Consider the following 20,629-nt stretch of genomic DNA (forward strand, 5'->3'; position numbering starts at 1 on the left):
CCGACATACAGACACACACAGGCACAGACCCTCTGCCCACCCCCACCCTTCACACAGCCGCAGGCAGGGATGCTGTGTGACCGAGGTCGCCTTAGAAAGTTAGCGGTCCCAGCTGCTGGCAGGCGCAGGTTCCCCGCAGGGTGCTGCTGATGCGGTTCCAGCAGGCCATGGCCGGGTGGCGCTCTCCCTAGGCCGCCGCAGCGCCCCTGCCCTGCTGTGCCCTGCCGTGCCCTGCCGTGCCCTGCCCCGCCCCGCCCGGTCCGGTCCGGTCTGGCTCCGCAGAGGCGCGGCAGGCGGGCGGGCGTGGCGGCATGTGCCCGGCGCGGTCCGGGGCCGACTCTGCGGCGCGGCGGGAGCGGCGAGGGCGGCCAGCGTAGGCGGCGGCGTGGGCCGCGGTATTTATAGCCAGGTGACAGCAGCGCGCCGCGGCCCGTGTCGCCGCTCGTCCTGCGTCCGCCGCGGTGGCCGAGCCGCGCGCCCTCCGGTGAGTACGCGGCGGCCCGCAGCCCTCGGCCCGCAGTCCCGGGCGCACAGGCAGGCCGGATCCCCGCAGCCCCGCAGCCCCGCGTGCCCCCGGGCCGGGGACGCGGGAGCCGGCCGGGGACCGAGCCAGCCGAGGCTCCGGGGGACCGGCCGCGGGCAGCCCGAACTTTCCCGCTCCACCGATTCCGGGGCGCAGGGACCCAAGCCCCCGGCTGCCTGCCTGCCGGGGAAAGGAACAGGTTGCATTTCCTCCGTGTCCTTTCGGGAAGGAAATGGGAAGGCCTGTGTGTTTGCGAACTCCATCGTGACTGAATTAAAAAAACTAGTTTTCCATTTCTATTTTGAAAAATACCACAGGCCCGCGGCTGTGTGTGACCCGTGAGAGAACATCTAGCCTGCTATGATTCATTCTACCCTCTGTGGAACATCGGTGTGTGTGTGTGTGTGTGTGTGTGTGTGTGTGTGTGTGTGTGTGTGTTTGTGTGTGTGTGATACTTACCTTGATATTAGTGTATGGACACAAAGAACAAAGTGAGTTGAAGTATGTAAAATATGAGGTACCCCCACCTCAGTCTTGGAAGCTTTTATGGTTTGATTTGCATTCTGTAGCAAGTTGTAATTTACTGAATATAGTGGTAAAATCTATGTAAAAACTATTTCTGTTGTATCTATCATCCATCCATCCATTGATTGATCAATCAATCGATCCATCTGGATATAGTATCTTTCTATTCCCTCAACCTTTGTAGTTTAAGAGCAACTGGGGATTTTGACTCAGCCGTTCGCCACTGCTTGCTCTCCCATTCTCCATATAATTCTTGTGATTAAAAAAAAAAGTACCCATCAGTTTTTCTTAATTTGCTTTAAACTGCCAGTCACTTAAAAGGTAACTCCGGGCTTGAATGAACTTTAATCAGCCCGTTGAGTTTTGTTGTCTTGGAGTAAGACCTCAACAAGCAAATGGCCCGAAGGGCAGTCTGTGCTTTCTTAAAGGGTCAGTCCAATGGTCACGTCTCCACTTTATAACCCAATAGGACGGGCTGGTCCCCACCTCACCATTACACTGGGATGCTGTCTTTCTGGAAGACCTTCAAACCAACTTCACTCTTCGCTTCTGGGTTAAAAAGCTTGCTTATCGATGTCCCAAGGTCTGCAAGGATAAAAACACCGGAGGAGGAAAATTACTAAACTTTGATACAATGTGACGAGAAAGGATGTGATTTACCAATGTGATGCTGCAAATTAGTTGGGTACCACAGATACCATCCAGGTCCCTATCCAGAGGCACTTAGGTGGTTACATTGATTGCTTGAGAAAGCTTTGCTTTATTTAAAAGGCTGTGTGGTCTTTGGACGGGACTGAAAGCAAGGGCCCCAGATGTACTTCTGTGATTGCTGTTTGCACGATAAAACCTGTCATGGGTGCTGGGTTATACAAAGTGCTCTGCTCCTCCCCGCACCTGTCCTTGGCTTGTTTGGTTTTGAAGTGAAAGGGGTGGAACTCAGAATCTTGACAGTCAAGGGTTGCCTCCACCTGCAGAGCTTCTCATACTCGTCCACTTATCTGTCAGTTTGAGGTAAAGGTTTGTGTTTCTCTTGAGGCCCCTCCTTACCTAGGTCTGGTCCAGGAAATATATACAGATTTGGCTTATCCACTTTTCTTCCGTCTCTCCTTTCACGGAGTTGGACATTCCAGGACTGGAAACTCTCTCTGGACATGAATCCTCCTCTTCTTCCCAAGACACTGGCCTGTTACCCGTCTGTCTATCATGTCTGTGTGTTCTGCTCACCATCAGAAAGCGCTGAGTGATGAGTAGGTCTGGTCTTCCCATCCTTCGTAGATGGCAACACAATGCTAACTGGAATGTATGCATCTGGGCTACATAGAAGCGGGTATGCTTGTTTGTATCCGTTGGCAACAACATGGCCATGGGCAGAGGGTGCCTTGTTGAATCTCTGTGTCCTTACCAGATGGTTGGTGTAAGGACTAATTGAGATAATACGTGAGAAAAATAAAGCCCTACACGTACGAATCACAGAAAATGTCAATATCAACTGTATTTTCTATATCCGCTGAAGTTCTGTTTACCTCAGGAAATCGGTTTTCCAGCTCAGAAAAATGGCGCTTTCATCTAGATTTTTGCCTGGACCATCCATCCCTCCCCACATCCAGTCTACTGGTAAACCCACTGCTTCTGCTGCTGCTGCTGCTGCTGCTGCTGCTGCTGCTTCTCCTCCTCCTCCTCCTCCTCCTCCTCCTCCTCCTCCTCCTCCTCCTCCTTAATGTTTCTAGAAGCAGAGCTTTGTAAACTGCCTAGACCTCAACCTGTTTTTCACCACCTGTCTCTCATGGGCCATTTGTCTTCCTCATGAGCTTCTCTGCTTCTTCCCTTTGCCCTCCTGCAGAGTGTTTGGAGCAGCAGGCCCTGTGACCCTGGTGACAGCAGGGGATAGTGTCATGGCCCTGCTTCACTCTGCCTGAGCCTGCTACCAGGCCTGTTCTCTTTCTTACCCTCCTCCTCAGATACCCTGCACACTAGGTCTGGTCCCCTGACTCCGTGGCCTTCAGTGCTCCCTGTCAGCTTTCTCTGCTTTAATTTTCTCTTTTAGTTTAAAAAAAGTATTATCTTTTAAAGGGCTTAACATTTGTCCTTTACAAGAAAACCATCAGAGACCCTGAAACAGAGCCCTTATCAGTAACCTTCACCCATGGTCCAATCTCTCTGGAATGGGAACTTGGTATGTTTCTGTCAGCCAAGGTTACTCTGTTAGCCGTCAGTCATCCACTCATTCAGCATTCATCCACCCATCCATCCATCCATCCATCCATCCACCCATCTACCCATCCATCCATCCATCCATCCATCCACCCATCTACCCACCCATCCATTCATCCATCCACTTATTCATCCACTTATCCACCCATCTCTCCACCCACTTATCCATCTATCCATCCATCCATCTGCCTACCCATCCATTCATCCATCCACTTATCCATCCACTTATCCACCCATCTCTCCACCCACTTATCCATCTATCCATCCATCCATCCATCATCCATCTATCCATTCATCCATCAATTATCCATCCGTTCATCCAATCATCCATCCATCTATGCATCCATCCACCCATCTACCCACCCATCCATTCATCCATCCATACATCTGCCCACCCATCCCATCTATCCATCCATCCATCCATCATCCATCTATCCATTCATCCATCAATTATCCATCCGTTCATCCAATCATCCATCCATCTATGCATCCATCCACCCATCTACCCACCCATCCATTCATCCATCCATACATCTGCCCACCCATCCCATCCCATTCATCCACCTACTTATCCATCCATCCATCCATCTGTCCATCCATCCATCAATCATCCATCTATCCACCATCATCCATTCATCTATTCATCTACCATCATTCACCCACCAATCCTTCTACCATCATCCATTAATCCATCCATCCATCCATCTTTAAATGCTTGTTTACTACTGACCATGTGCAGGTAATAACTTCAGCACATGGGTGTCTGTGACTGGTAGATGTTGACAAACGACAGATGAATGCTATGCTGGAATTATAGTCAGACTTCACCATTTCTCTGCAGATGGTGTCAGTCTTCTCGTTGGAAGCCTTTGATCTCATGATCTCTACTCAGTGGCTGTACAACAGCATTTTCTTGACAAATTCCTTTGATCTGGAGGTCCTTTCTCTTCTCCTTCACGCTCCTTTGGAATGTTGGGTTTTGGTGAAAGATGTGACATTTTAGTTACCTGGGATAAATCCACATCTCTTCTAGAAGCTGATGAGTGGTCAGTTTTAGCCTGTAGTCGACAATATTGCGGTTACAAAGGCTTCCATGGCATTAATGGTGGCATTACCCCACTCTCATTACTGACGAGTGAATTAAGGGGTGTGGAGTTTTTGTCTTCTAAGAGTCAGACTGAATAGCACCAGCGGTGCATTCTAAAAGCACCATCAGGTCAACTCAGCTACTTATGCTGATGTTCTGAAACAAGGGACAAGAATTAACAATCTCCGTGGCCCTCTATTATTTCTGATCACGCTACCAGTAGTCACATTGCTTAGTTACAATAAATTCATCATCCTAGAAGTATTGTGAACTCTTTAGAAAGCTTCCTAACCTGCACACAAGGGGCAAAGAGAAAACATAGTGTAGAGCAAGGGTGCTGTGTGGTCCGCATTCACCATACTCTGACACGCTTTTCCGTTTTGCGGAAGGCACTAAACCCTCAGTTCCAGCGTCAGTATTTGTGAAAGTGAGAGATAAGAGCATTTTCCTTACCATGCAGCCACTCAGTTTATTAGTGATGATCGCAGAGCTCATCAGTATAGGGACTTGTGTCCAGTGAGTATGCAGCAAATGTTAGCTGTCTGTGATGGCAATGGATGCAGTACAGAGTTGGGTGCTGACGGTGTGGGCTGGGAGTGAGGTCAGTATTGTTAGGGGCCGTGCCATCATGGCAGGCTTAGGGTTGGTTGCCTGTCTTTCCTCTTTTCCTTAGTAGATGTTTACTGTCACATGGCTGTTGAGCCTTCTTAGACAAAGAGAGCTCTTCCATGTCTGAGTTTGTCCAGTTCACATCTATTGATTGCCCGTGATTAGCTCGGCACTAAGCCTGGCCCAGGAAGGAAATTGCTCCTTATGATCTCGATAAGGAGGATCAAGTGAAGAAGCTAAACCTATAAGTGGGTGATTTCACAGGAACTGCTAAGAGGAAAGAGACAGGCATCCCCACCTACAGTTTTAGTATTAGAATTCAAAACATTTGCAAACTGTGTGCCTAGTAGCATAGTCTATTGGAAAACCTCCATCCTGGATTCCTAACAACAGGTCAGCATGAACCTGTGGTCCATGGAGATGCTGATTATGAACTGCAAAGGTAGAAACTTTTCTGGCACTCTGGATCATATCAGGGCATCTAAAGGACTAGAAAGCCGGGCCTCAAGATTAGACAGACTTCTGACATCTCAGTGTCTAAGGTCACACAAGAGGGATGAGCAGAGAGACCCAAGTAACTGTGGGTGCTTGATTGAGATCTGGGAGCTGCCATTCTAACTTCTGGATATAAGAAAAACAGGAAACCTATCCTAGGGTTTCTCACACAGAGATGAAAGATCAGGGTCCTGCTCCTTTCTGCTGGGATCGAAGTCACTGAACTGTTGGAAGAAAAGACAAGTGAATTTGAACCGTGACAGAGATAGCTTATTGTAGGACCGGCCTCCAGCACTAATAAAAGACAGGTCGTTGAAGACCTGGGCGTTACATTTTTGACTTTTTCCTTTGTTGGGTCTGTGAGCTAATGGGTGGCAAGTGCTCAGACTTTCCCCATCCTTATCTGTAACGTGATAGCAAGAGGAACATTCGTGGCATGGCTTGGAATTAGCTGAGATCGTGCACTGGTGTAGGGTTCCTGCTCAGCACTGTACGTAGTTCTGGCTCCCAAAATAGTGTTGCAGCAGCTGTCTCCAATAACGTCCGAATGTGCTCATTTGACTCCGACATGTGGACATTATATTGCCCACAAAGCAAGATTTTGAAGTTATAAAAACAAAAAACAAAAAAACAAAACAATAACACAGCAGTGTTTTTGGATACTTCGAGGGGCTCTGCATGAACATTTGTTAACCGTGGGCTAATGGCAGTCAACTGTCACCAACATTTATATTATTCCTATTTGTGCTACAACATTTGCTTTGCTGCGTGCAAGTCACCATTCTTTTTTTTTTATTACGTATTTTCCTCAATTACATTTCCAATGCTATCCCAAAAGTCCCCCCCCCCTCCCCCCCCTACTCCCCTACCCACCCATTCCCATTTTTTGGCCCTGGTGTTCTCATAATTAGCCTCCAAACGATGACATCATGGCAAACACTAGCAAGCCTTTGTTGCAAGGACTGTGATATAGCTGTCCCTTGTGAGACTAGGCCGGGGCCTAGCAAACACAGAAGTGGATGCTCACAGTCAACTATTGGATGGATCACAGGGCCCCCAATGGAGGAGATGAGAAAGTATCCAAGGAGCTAAAGGGATCTGCAACCCTGTAGGTGCAACAACATTATGAACTAACCAGTACCCCAGAGCTCTTTACTCTAGCTGCATATGTATCAAAAGATGGCCTAGTCGGCCATCAATGGAAAGAGAGGCCCATTGGTCAGGCAAACTTTATATGCCGCAAGTCACCATTCTTAAGCATACTGAGTCACAGCACCCAGGAACAGGCTTAACTGAACTGAGCATCTGTGAAGAGCTTTTGGGACTCGATGTTGCTTAGCGGGCTCGTGGTTCGAGGGTGCAGGAGCTACCAGTTTGGTTGAACCCTATGGTCAATCCGTGTGTGTATTAATGCTGCTTTTTGAAGAAGAGTCGTACCAAATCTTCATTAATTTAGATTATGGCTTTCATTGACATTCGTGAGCCAGGAATATGATGTTTTGAATCCCCGGTGCCTGGTCTCAGATCTTCCATTGACTCTGAAGAACTTCAGGCTTGTGTGTCATATTTATACTTTCAGACGAGTGTAAAACAACAAGTTTATCAATGCTCTCCTGCCCCCTGGGTTCTCCAAGTGTTCGGGATCTGTGAAGGACTTTTTATTTACAACCTCCACCCCCGGGAATAGTAGGGTCTATTACAGAATTCAGCATTTGACCCATTGTCTCTAGAGACCGATGTACCTCTAGAAAGTATGCAAGGCCTGGCATCCTGGGGGTGGGGCGGGCCCTGATTCCTCCCTGCAAGTACCTGAAGCAGACCTGGGGCTGGTAGTCATGCCCTGGGCTCAGACCGAAGAGACTTAGATCACAGTTCTGTGTTGACTCACAAACTCTGAGAGCCTCAGTTCCATTCCTGTAAAATGAAGAGGTGGCAGTGGTAATTACAGCATTTAGAGTTGTTATGTCCCAAAACAGACACCCAGTGCACAGCTGTGTGGACATTGCCAGGGCTTTCTTCCTTTAGAGTTTTTTGGTTTTTTTTGTTTTTGTTTTTTTTTTTTTTTAATTTCTCTGGACTTATTTTAAAAAATTGTGAAAGAAGAAAAATGAGCTGGTCAATGGAAGTCAAATTATATCCCTTATTATTTTTGTCATTTAGTAACTAAACTGTTACTATTGCTAAAGAAACAGATCTAGCTGAGTCTGAGTGCCAAGTCAGCTGACAAAAATGAATGCTAGCAGAAGCCATCGGCTCCTCTCACAAGACCCACTAGATTTAAGGCAGGCCCAATGTGGGAGTTACAATGTAGGGGATTTGTGGATAGCTCTTAAGAAGGTGCAACCCTCAGGGCCAAGGTGATGCACACCTTTAATTCCAGCACCCAGAAGGCAGAGGCAGGTGGATCTCTTCGAGTTTGAGGCCAGCCTGGTCTACAGAGAATTCCAGGTCTGCTAGGGCAACATACATGGAGAAACCTTGTCCCAAGAAACAAGATGGGGAAGAAGAGGAAGATGAGGAGGACAGCTGTCATCTCCACCTGGGGAAACATCCTACTTAGCCTTGGCCATGTCTTTCTCTGTGAAAGCGTCCTTTTTTTTTTTTTTTTTTTTTGTTTTTGTTTTTTGTTTTGTCACTCCCAGAAGCACAATGGTCCAGCTCTGCCCACCCACTTCCACCCCTGGGGGAAATGCTTAGTATAGACTTGGCTATATTAAATATTTCCTGAAATTCAACCAGACTCTAAAGGTTTTTTTTTTTTTTTTTTTTTGAAATTTCTGCCCATATGCCCATTTAATGATGTCTAGAAATAGATTTGGAAGCATATCCCATATCCATCAAATTACTTACTCACCGCTGTGCAGAGACAGATTTGGGCTGTGTTTGTTAATATGTATTTTACTTTTGCATCACTTGATCTTTTAAGTGGCTTCGTAGTATTGTCATAAGATAAACTGTCTAAAAGCATCACAAAGATGTTGTGCTTCCCCCCTCCATGTCATCGTCACCATAGTCATGATCTCATTAAAACAAAACAAAACAAAACACAATGGTCTCATGTAGCCCAGACTGGCGTCAAACTTGGTTAGTTCAAGCTGGGCTTGAACTTGTAAAATTCCATCTTTTACCTCCCAAGTGTTGGGATTACAGGTGTGTGCCATCAAGCCTGGCTATCACCTTAGCTTTGTTCTTCCCTCTCTTGTCCCCTCCCCCACCAAAGATTTATTTATTATATCTAAGTACACTATAGCTGTCTTCAGAGACACCCCAGAAGAGGGCATTCAGATCTCATTACAGATGGCTGTGAGCTACTATATAGTTGCTGGGATTTGAATTCAGGACCTTTGGAAGAGCATTCAGTGCTAATAACCACTGAGCCATCTCTCCAGGCCCTCTCTTCTCTTTTATCTTCTCACTAGTCCTCAAATGATAGGAGATTAAAAATAAACCTGGTCGGTGGTGGCACAGGTCTTTAATCCCAGCACTTAGTAGGCATTTAGCAGAAGCAGATAGATCTCTGCGTTTGAGGCCAGCCTGGTCTACAGATCAAGTTCCAGGATGGCCAGGGCTACACAGACAAACCCTGTCTTGAAAAACTTGTAAATATATATATATATATATTAGAATTGAGGACAGAGTTAACTTTCTTCAGCTTGAGGCTTGTTCTGGTGCCATAGGCAGGAACAGGTGTGGTATTCCCTACCTATCTTCTTGTGCAGCAGGCATGAATGGGTCTGAACAACAGAGAGATGGCCTGTCTTTGGTTTTAACTTGATGTCTTTCCTTACGCAGGTCAAGCAGCACCAAAGGCTTGAAGGATGGGTAAAGACTTCCGCTACTATTTCCAGCATCCTTGGTCTCGCATGATCGTGGCTTACCTGGTCATCTTCTTTAACTTCTTGATATTCGCTGAGGACCCAGTCTCTCACAGCCAAACAGAAGCTAATGTTATTGTTGTTGGAAACTGTTTTTCATTTGTAACAAATAAATACCCTAGAGGAGTTGGCTGGAGGATTTTGAAGGTGCTTCTATGGCTACTGGCCATTCTCATAGGACTGATTGCTGGCAAGTTCCTCTTCCATCAGCGTTTATTTGGTAAGTACTGTACCATGTGCTACCATGATGCTGGCGCTTGGCTTCCTGTACACTCTGAGCCAGAGCTGTCTGTTTCCAAGATCCAGTGCCAGCTGCTTGCAGCTTGTCCTCAAGGCTACATGTGTCTTGGACTGTTGTAACCAGGCAGATTCTTTAACTCTCCTGTGTTTGACAGTTAGGGAGATGGTCATGAGATGAAATTGGTATCAGATTTCATTTAAAAATGCCTTCAGCCAAAAAAACATGGAAATAGTCCTAAGCGTGGCATAGTTAAGAGTACAGATTGTAAAGACAGTGCCTTCTGACAGCACACATTTCATTAAAGTTAACTACTTCTTACGCATACACACACAAACCCACATGTGCACATGAAATTATAAGCAGAGCACATTTTTTTTACATTGTAAGAATATCTTTTTGTATTTGTTTATTTAGTAGTGTGCATGTGTGCGTATGCTCCTGTGTGTGTGCGCGTGTGTGTGCGTTGTATGTGTGCGTGTGTACATGTGTGTGTATGTGTTCAGAGTACAACTAACAGGAGTTGGTCCTTTTCTTGTACCACATGGATTCCAAGGACGCAGGTCTCCAGGCTTTGTGGCAGTAAATCTTTCTTTCTGAGCCATTTCTCTACGTCTCCTAACCCTATCCCCTGGATAGAAAAACAAAACCCAAACCAGAACTTTGGCTTCATGATGTTTATTTTGGAACCTGTACAGTATATGTATATATATATATATATATATATATATATATATATATATATATACATACATATATATATATATATATATATATCTCATAGTATACAAAAGAGCAGGATAGTACTAAGCAATCTCTTGGTAATAAGTATCAGGAAAACTTAGTTGAAGTTAAAAAGTAACTAGTCAAGTGTGAGCAGAGTGGTTCTCATGCTGCACCCTGATGCTGTGACCCTTTAAATCAATTCTCCATGCTCTGGTGACCGCCCCTCCCCCCAGCCATGAGATTATTCTTGCTGCTACTTCATAACTGTAATTTTGCTATGGTACATTACCGTGAATTGTAAATATCTAATATGCAGAGTATCTGATATGTAACACCCCCCAAAGGGGCTATAACCTTCAGGTTGAGAACTGCTGTCCTAGAGGGCAGACTTTGAATTCCCAGCATCCACAGGGAGGCTCACAGCCCTCTGTAACTTAAGTCCCATGGGGGCCAATGCCCTCCTCTGGCGTGCAGCTATACATGTGGACAAAATGCCCATCTACACAAGATACAAACATAAACAAATCTTTAAAACTAAGCAACCAGTTATAAGGATACTGGGCCATTTCACAAATACCAAGGAGGAAATTCACTTTGGACTCTGGGGTGAATTGGATCAGGACCTAGAGCTCTGTCAGGATGAGATACTGTGGACAGTCAGTCACTCAGTGAGACTAGCTTTACCCAAGTTCAAACTCCCAGGGAAGAGGTCGACTTAATCCCATGAGGTATGGCTCCCACTGCTTGCCTGATTGAGGTTGGTCATGAAATAGGGATAGTTACCCAAAAGACATTGATTTATTACACACCAGATACTAGGGTCGAATGTATAACAGGCACAGCCTCTGCTTTCATAAACACTTACCTTCCAGAGGACGGAGCTAAGCAGGCAAATGCAAGGCACTTGATAAGCTCAGATGCTAGGAGGATGAAATCAGATTCGAGAGCTGCAGCTGTTCAGTCACTAAGAGACTTTAATAAAAGCATATTGTACCAGCATGATAACGAGCCAGGTAATAAAAGTGTAGTATACTCAGCAATGATAACAGTTAAGATAGGGGATCTTGGGGTGATTTAGACAGAACAAACGTATCTACAGAACAAATGGCTATGACTGTGACTCTCAAGGTCTCTTTGGCCTTGGCCTTAGGATATGGGAAGAAACCACAGCCTTACAGGGTGCAAGAGCAGGGAACCTGTTCCTTAGATGGGAGCCCGAGTGAAGATGATGCTGAACTGGGTATATCTGAGTTGGAGGAGCAGGGAAGAAAGCGTCACCCTATCTCACACCCCTCAATTTACAGTAAAGAACAGTCTGGGAGGAGCCTGCAAGCGCTTGAAAAATTCAGGTGAAAACCAAGCATTCCAGAGTTCAAAGTGAAAGGGAAGTAATAAAAGGGAGAGCATTTGTGGGTGTGGCCGAGTAACAGTCATCCTTTAGTGGTGATTTCTAGGGTGTGGTCTCCAGGGTGACATGCTCCTGTGGTCTGGAGGGACAGGTCGTTGACACAGAAGACTCACAGGAGGGTAGCGTTAGTTGGCTCACTCATCAAATACGGAACGAGCGTGGCGCCACATGTAGTGATCTGTGTAGAAGTCGTTAAGGGTGGGTGGTGAGTGTGAGACTCTGTTTCCAAAATAGATAGGGAGTGCTGGAGAGGGTGGTCAGTGCCTAGAGGTGTTTGGAAGCCATCTGAGGAACATTAAAACATTCAGTAGTTATGGGTCAGAATATTAAGGCCGAAGAAAAGCACCCGAATTTATAAAAGGATGATTGATAACCGTGTAGCTAAAATCAAGGTCTCAGTAGTACCGATAGGTGGTTTGACTTTGCAACTGCCACAGTTCGCCAAGCTATTCTCTTATAAATTCTGTCTCTTGACTAAAACCAGATTTCAGTCATGGCTAGCATGTTACTTCTCCCGATAGTATGGTAGCTTAGCTCTGAAAGCAGCTTTCTGGGTTTCAAATGGGTTACTGAGTGTCGAGCGCATCTAAACCTCTTTGCCTACACTAGGAAAGATTTTAATGGTAGTTTTATTACTTCAGTTTGACAGTTTCTTCTTCTATCCTCACTCAAACTCTCTGAAACGATGCATCTTAAAGGCAAAACTACTCTGCAAGTTTTGTGAGTGAGGTAAGTGGACTCCTGGTCCAGCTTCCTCGTGAGCTGAAAACCCCTGTTCTCTGTCTTTCTTCCTTGGCTCACAGACTCTAAATCGCTCTGCCTAGCTCCCCTCTCCCCTGATTCACTGTGGATTATAGAGTGATTTTTTACTGTACTGCTAAGTGACTCCTAATTTTTTGGATTGATGGCCAAGGCTCCTAGTGAGGACTCCTGTCTCTTGGGCTTCCACAGTGTGCCCCTCCCTGTGCTTCTCACAGAGCCCTGCTGTGAGACTCTGGGCCTCTTCTAACACCTCAGCCAAACTCCTTTCCTCTTTGAATCCCAAGTTCACCTCTTTTGAGTTGCTGTTTCAAGCCCTCCGGCATTATTCCAGTTGTCTTCTTGTTGCAAAGTTGTCTTCTTTTTGCAAAGCTGTGTGGTAGGGTGCCCTCAGCTGATAGCCTGCAGCACTGTGGGAGAGAATCCAAACTTTAATGCAAGCACAAATGTCCTTATTGGCTTGATATGTGATAAATGCTTCTGTCTTGGTTCCCAGATAACCAGCCCTCATACATAATTCATTTTTTAAAAGCTATATTTAAGCCTTTAACGATGCGAGGATACAAGCCCACGGCAGTTGATGTTGGTGCTGGTGTGTGCATGCTGAGGCCACTAAAGGTAAATGACGGGCACAGAACCTGTGCTGCAGAAATACCGGGATGGTTTACGAAGTAGCCAGAATAATTTTGTGCCTAGCAGTTTCAGCTTTTGTAATTCTCTAATAAAATGGCAGATTTACATATAGGATAAAATGTCCCCTTCAGGCCACTTTAAGTCTCTGGTGGGCTTTGTTATCTCTTCTTAGTAAACTTCAACAGAACATCAGGATAATATCGATTTACCTCCAAAGCGAGGGACTGGAGTGATCCTGTGAGCACCTATTTAAGGGGTTTAGTGCTCCTGGATTTAGTTATGTGTGAGATACAATGTTGCAGTTTTACAGCTGTTTAGGAAGCAGTGTGATTTTCCTGCTGAGCCAAGCGAGGTCTTGCTTTCTGGCCCTAGGCGGCCTTGATCTCTCAAATTCCTACCTCTGCTTCCTAAGATCTGGGATTATAGGCTTCCCATACTAACAGGGGCGTGTGACTGAGAGCACATTCAAACGAATTTCTTAGGTCAGGAGTTGCTCTTGTTGAACACTGTATAAAGATTTATCAGAAAAGAGCTCTATTGAAGCACCAGCTTGCACTCTCTGGTATCTCTCTTTCCTGTTTGCTTGGATGAATCTTAGTTTTTATTTTTTAATATTCAAATAGTATGTTTTGGCATGATTTTCTACCCATGGATAGAAAAACTGTCTGTATAATATTAAATATAATAATAAAATTTAATTTCTATTTTGTTTATTAAATAATTAATTTGTACTCTAAGAGTAAATTGAAGTTATTCCCGGCCACCAGTGTACTGGACCATGGCTCATGAAGTCAGGAAGTCAAGGAAAGGAGAGAAAATCTACTGTGCTTTGATTCTGTGAGCTGAGGTACCCTCGCTGAGTTCTGAAAATCCTTGGAGCCCAGGCAGAAGGGGCGATGGAAGGCGTTACCCTCCTTTGGTTGCCTGCAGTAATGAAGACTTCAAGGTGCACCTGAGAATTTTCTCTGCAAAATGTTAGGTTTTTGCCGCTATAGGTTTTGGTGAGCGGCTGGCTCTTTCCTCTGCTCGGTGCAGCAGGGCTGGATGAGGAGACGACAAGTGGGCTTCCTTTATTTACTTTTATATTTTGAGCCCTAATTTCATAAAAGGACAGAACGTAATCTTGAAGCACAAGAGCAAGTTTATAATACGATATTCTGACCGTCCTTCTTTTAAAACTGTAATATCTTGATGAATTCTTTGGGACGTCCCTACAATGCGATTTGATTACTCTTGCTCCCACTGCACCTTAACGCCTTCAAGACTCACACCCTCCTCCCAACCCCTTCTTCTTTCACTTTCTCTTGGTTTTAAAGAACCTGCGAAGTCTGATTCACGAGAGAACACTTCTGTGAGACAAAGTGAAAAAGGCTTAAGCAATTTTATAAATAGACTGATCTAGAATTACCAAGATCGCAACTAAGGAATCCAAAGGCAGGTTCTTTTCTGTTATGTTTTCTGTCCTGTGCTCTTGTTTCCTGCCATGTTCAGAGAGCTCCTATCTAGTTCAACTCTCCTCTCTAACTCTGTCCCTCTAACAGATTGTCTCGGACCTCTGCCTGAAGGAGCTGTCCATCTCCTGCAACAAGAATGTTCTGTGTATTTACCAAAAGCAGGGCCCAGCCGAAGCTGGACAAGGCGGAAGGCAGGCAGATTCAGAGTGGGTTGCCAGGGGTAGCATCTGAAAATGACTCTAAGCTTGTCTGCTAGTTAGGGTTACTCTTATTGTGATGAAACACTATGACTAAGAAACTTGGGGAGGACAGAGTTTACTCAGCTTACATTTCCACAGCACTGTTCATCATGGAAGTAAGTCAGGCCAGGAACAATAGGGCAGCAGCCTGGAGGCAGGGGCTGATGCAGGACATGGAGCGATGCCACTTACTGGCTTGCTCATCATGGCTTACTCAGCTTCATTTCTTTCATTCATTCATCTTTCTTTCTTTGCTTTGCTTTCTTTTTTTGTTTTGTTTTGTTTTGTTTTGTTTTGTTTTTTTCGAGACAGGGTTTCTCTGTATAGTCCTGGCTGTCCTGGAACTCCCTCTGTAGACCAGGTTGGCCTCGAACTCAGAAATCTGCCTGCTTCTGCCTCCCAAGAGCTGGACATGCGCCACCACGGCCCAGCTCTCAGCTTCATTTCTTATAGAACCAGGACCACTGATCTAGGGATGGCCCCACCCACAATGGGCTGGGCCTTCTGCCATCAATCACTAATTAAGAAATACTTTACGGTGGATCTTATGGAGGCATTTTCTCAACTGAAGTTCCCTCCATTCAGATAACTCTAGCTTGTGTCCAGTTGACATAAACTAGCCAGCACAGCCTGTTTATATTGCCCATCCCTGAGCAGAATTTATATGTACCATTATTTACATACCCGTTTCATTAATGTCTGGTCTCCAGGCTATACCATAAGCCCCATGAGAGCAGACCTTATGCTGCTATTTTTCACGTAATCCTCAGTGTCTAAAATGTGCTTGGCCCACAGTATTCAATAGATTTAAAGGGTTGGATAAAGAAATCCTTCACCTTTCGTATGTTGAATCTGCTGATGTTGTCTTTTCCTTGGAAACTATAGAGTGGAGTTCACGTCTTTATTCATAAAATATGAGATAGGGCATTTAAAATCTGGTTATAAAGAGACGTAGGTATGAAAAATTAAATACTCTGATAATAGAAGGAAATGCATATCAAGTATCAAATGAATAGTCTACCCTGAGTGTGGTGGAAATCCAAGAGGGAGGTCACAGTGGCTAGGAAGGTGAAGGAAGCGTTCTTGCCCATGTGGGGCCTCAAATGAGGCTGAAGCAAGGGTGGGACTAGGTAGAGATGCTGCACAGATTTCCTTACAGAGGTCAGGGCATAGGGTAAACGGTGGGAGCCAAGGAGACTAAGATAATTTGTCATTTTAAGCATGGGTGTGTGGTGGTAAAGGGAGACACAGGGCTTGTGTGGAATGAGGTCTTGAGAGATTTGTATTGGGAGTGAGCAGAAGAGAAAGGGTGAAGGTTGGCTGGGTCCAAGTCAGTGTGGTAACGTTAGACTTCCATGGTCTTTGAGTTTGGGGAAAATCTGAAGAAACTATGTAACAATGACATAGTTACTGTTGAGGAAGCATCATGGGTGCGCTGTAAAGGGAGAGACAGGAATGAAGGAGGCAGGAGGGTCCTTCAGCAGCCACGGTCAGTCATTAGCAGTTCAGAGTGTTCAGGCTAGTGTGAGCTAGGGATGGAGGGATGGAGGGATGGAGGGATGGAGGGATGGAAGTGATGGAGGGATGGAGGGATGGAAGTGATGGAGGGATGGAGGTGATGGAGGGATGGAGGTGATGGAGGGATGGAGGGATGGAGGGATGGAAGTGATGGAGGGATGGAGGGATGGAGGTGATGGAGGGATGGAGGGATGGAAGTGATGGAGGGATGGAGGGATGGAAGTGATGGAGGGATGGAAGTGATGGAGGGATGGAGGTGATGGAGGGATGGAAGTTATGGAGGGATGGAAGTGATGGAGGGATGGAGGGATGGAAGTGATGGAGGGATGGAAGTGATGGAGAGATGGAGGGATGGAGGGATGGAAGTGATGGAGGGATGGAGGGATGGAAGTGATGGAGGGATGGAGGGATGGAAGTGATGGAGGGATGGAAGTGATGGAGGGATGGAGGGATGGAGGGATGGAAGGGAAAGCTGAATGAGGATATGAAGCTTCCAGGGTTGATGGGACCTGCGCTGTGAGAGTCAGGGTGGGACTGAAGGTAGCTGGGCAGGCTGGGTGGATGCCTGGCAGTCTGTACATCTTGAGGCTGAAGGAGGAGGAGAAACAGAAGGTCCTGCTGCCTGAGCCCACAGGCAGTGGCCATTTGTCATGAAGACTATGCAGCACGACTTAGCAAGCTTAACCTGGGCCATTGCTCTTCCTCCTCACTCCAAGGGCAGAGTCTTTTTACGTTAGTGTAGGTTTCTGTGTTTAGCCGGTCATCCTGCTAAATGCCCCACTGTCAAATGCATTCGTACGAATAGTAGTTGGACATCTGCTTCTGTGGATATCTCTTAGGCAGGGGAAAGGACTCAGAACAGCCCTTGGGTGAGCTAGGGTTTAGTTTTTGCTGTAACAGTTCTTGCTGACACATTTGTACAAACAGGAGCCTTGGGTCTCAGAGTTACAGACACTGGCCTGTGGCTCTCGGTTTGCCTACCGTTAAGAACCTTCATTCTGATCCTCTGTTTTCCCCCAAGAGAGCTAAGCTTTTTTAAAACCATGGTCATTGCTTTTTGAAAGGGTAGTGCTAACAAAGGGCTGGTCTCTAGACTGCTAATGAGAGCTGGAAAGGCATGGCTGTAAAAGGCAAACACAAAACCCCCTCGAGTGTCTGTTATGTAAACACCGGTGGCCTTCTGGTTTGTTGTGTGTATGTGCGTGCGTGTGTGTGTGTGTGTGTGTGTGTGTGTGTGTGTGTGTGTGTGTGTAGTGTCTGTTATGCAAACACCAGTGGCCTTCTGGTTTGTTGTGTGTATGTGCATGTGTGTGTGTGTGTGCACACTTTTGATTGTTTTATTTTTAAATAGCAAGGTCGTTTTTATTTTTTTCATTTTTGAGGGGAGTAATTTAAATATATCATGAGATTTTAGAAGACCAAGTCTAGCCTTTTTCTTATACTATTGTAATAAAATTCCAATATCTTCTTGCATTATCAAGAGAAAGCACAGTCGCTGAGAGTGGCGACAGTATTTGGTCCGAATTTTATGATGCTGCCTGCCTGCTTGTTTGTACTGCATTGTTTTAAGTCTACTCTGAGAATTGTCTTTATCTTTTGAACTACATTTGATTTTAATTTGATAGGAAAGATCGGGCATTCTGGACAATATGGGCAAGACAGTCATGGTGACATGAGACTATTAAGCCATAAAAAGAAAAAAAAAATCAAGTGCTCTGGAAAAAACCACATTATTTCAATACAGTGGTATAGGTTGCACTGTTGTGTGTGTTGATTTGAGGTCTCAGCAGTTCACTGATAATAAATGAATAGTAAATGACTCTCAGGTATATCACGGTACTTGTGGTACATGTAGGAAAATATATTCACAGACTGCTCAGCAGAAATATAAACAATTGGTGGTTTTCAGTATTGTATGACCAAATGATGAGAATCTCCATTTATAGGAGGCATATGTCTGTATCCATATTATCTATATCATCTACATGTCAACAAATGATACACGATCCATAACTTTAAACTTTGTATTATTAAGTATTTTACGACTCACGTTTCTATAAATGTATCACCACCTCCTTGCCATCTCATTCCCAAGTGTTAATATCTCCATTTCTGAAAGTGCTTGAGTTGTCAGTAGTCAGTGACAGTCCGTAGAGTTAAATTCCTTCAGAGCCAGCGATGACTGAGGACGTCTTGGCCTGTCTTTCTGGTAGGAGAAGCAAAGCTGGCGTGTACAGATGTGGCGATTGTATGAAACAGGCTAGGGGAAGCGAACTGAAAACATATTGATAATTGATACTTTAAAAAAAATCAACAGAATATTGTTTCTCATAGGGATATTTGCTGTATGAGAGCAGTGGAGGGCGCGTGCGTGCAGACCCCTGCGGTAGAGCACTGAGCCAGCCCCTGTGTGGCCTTGGGTTTGATGCTATGTGCTACAAAAAGGTTCAGTGACCTATGGAGTCCTTTTTGTTTGTTTGTTTGTTTGTTTGTTTGATTGGATATTTTCTTTATTTACATTTCAAATGTTTCCGCCTTTCCAGGTCACCCCTTCAGAGACCCTCATCCCATCCCCCCTCTCCTGCCTCTATAAGGGTGCTCCCCCACCCACCCACTCCTGTCCTCCTGCCCTGGCATTCCCCTACACTGGGACATCGAACACTCTCAGGCCTAAGGAGCGCTCCTCCCACTGATGTCCAACAAGGCCATACTCTGTCACAAATGTGTCCAGCGCCATGGGTCCCTCTATGTGTACTCTTTGGTTGGTGGTCCAGTCCCTGGGAGCTCTGGGGGGGGGGGTCTGGCCTGTTGACATTGTTGCTCCCTCCATGAGGCTGCGAAGCCCCTCAGCTCCTTCAGTCCCTTCTCCAACTCCTCTATCGGGGACCCCCGAGCTCAGTCCAACGGGTGGCTGTGAGCATCTGCCTCTGTATTTGTCAGGCTCTGGAGAAGAGCTGACTCCTGACTGCAATGCCCTTTCTCCCATAGAACAGGAGCAGGCAGTGACGCTGGAAATCCCCCTAGCTGTGCCCTCTTGCTTGTGAGGTACCTTTGTTAGCTTGTAGTCAGCCACATATCCATTAGCACTAAAAGGCAATCATCTGCAGCCTTCAGGGCAGAACCTGCTGCTATCTAGTTCCCCTAGGACAGAGATTACAAACTCCCACAGAAAGGACTCTCACAACCTTAATACACCATGTCAGGTAGACTGTTGTAATTCAGCAATTGTTAACCAGGCAAGCTTTCTAGGTACTTTTTTTTTTTTTTTTCTGTTCTTGGAAGAGATGAGTCATTTCGGGTCAAGGGACTCTCCTTTCCAGGTTGAGCATTGCAGCCTCCATCTCCTCTAAGTAGGAGTAAGGCTACCTGAGCCTTATGGAGACAGCTGTCAAATGGCCGTGCAGCAGGCTGCTGGACCCACCCTCCCAGAGAGAGGAAAGCCAGCTCACTATTAGTGAGGTGGACCTGGCCGGGGTTGAACTTGGCAGCGGATGTGGTGGTGGCAAGTGGCGAAGCTGGCGGTGAAGAGAGCTTGCTTATTGGATTATTTACAATTAACGCATCATTTGTTTTTCCAACACAGGGTAATTAGTCCTGATTGGCGCAGGGGTGTGATGTGAGATTTTATTTTTTCTGGCTTGCTTCTTTTTTCCTCCCGTTCCTCCTCTCAGTGCTGTAATTGGAATCATTTAAAGGATATTTTCATGTAGTTAAAATAGTACTCTACTTGGGGGGTGGTGGTGAACTGGGTTAGCAAGGATGCTAGCAGTGCCATCAATGGGTAGTCTTGCTCCCTTCATAGGGAAATTTGCTGGGTGGGTGGTCAGGGGGAGGATGTGGGACAAAGCTCTCACAGGGGCTGTGTTGCTATGAGGGGTTCTGGATAGAAGCGGGCAAAAAAAGCCATTACAAGATATAGGGGCACACAGGATCGGAACAGAGGTGCTCATCACTATGACTATGAACTCAGGTGGCGGGAGAGGCGGTTCCATTGTTTCTGATCTGGATTCTCGTGAGCGTGATCTGGCATTCTTGTTGATGCACACACAGAAATAACACAAGGTTCATTTGCCTGCCTCCAAGGTCATCACCAGAGCCAGCAGCAAATTTAGTGGCTAAGCTGAAGCCGAGTTTGCAGACAGGAGCCTTCGAGGCACTCCAGATGGCGAACCCGGCAGAGGCCAGCCTTGTCTGACTTGGGAGTGGGTCGTGCCAGGCCATTCCCTACCGCTCTGCTCCACATTGTCAGAGTCCAGAGCTTCTGGCACCGTCTCCTCCTGACAGTCCTTCCTTTGGGCTAAAGGGAGTCATTTGCTTGACCTAGGAGGA

At 45.9% G+C, this 20,629-nt stretch overlaps 1 protein-coding gene across 1 annotated transcript in view; it reads left to right on the forward strand.

The window, feature by feature from the left end:
- The first annotated feature begins 366 nt into the window (after positions 1-366).
- The window catches only part of Tmem117 (transmembrane protein 117), a 466,913-nt gene continuing 446,650 nt past the window's right edge, over positions 367-20,629 (forward strand). The window contains exons 1-2 of the mRNA NM_178789.4: positions 367-484; positions 9,243-9,545. Of these exons, the coding sequence (NP_848904.1) occupies positions 9,269-9,545 (277 nt within the window). The 5' untranslated portion in view covers positions 367-484; positions 9,243-9,268. The remainder of the gene's footprint in view (positions 485-9,242; positions 9,546-20,629) is intronic.

This window comes from Mus musculus, chromosome 15, assembly GCF_000001635.26.
Source record: "Mus musculus strain C57BL/6J chromosome 15, GRCm38.p6 C57BL/6J".
NCBI lineage: Eukaryota > Metazoa > Chordata > Mammalia > Rodentia > Muridae > Mus > Mus musculus.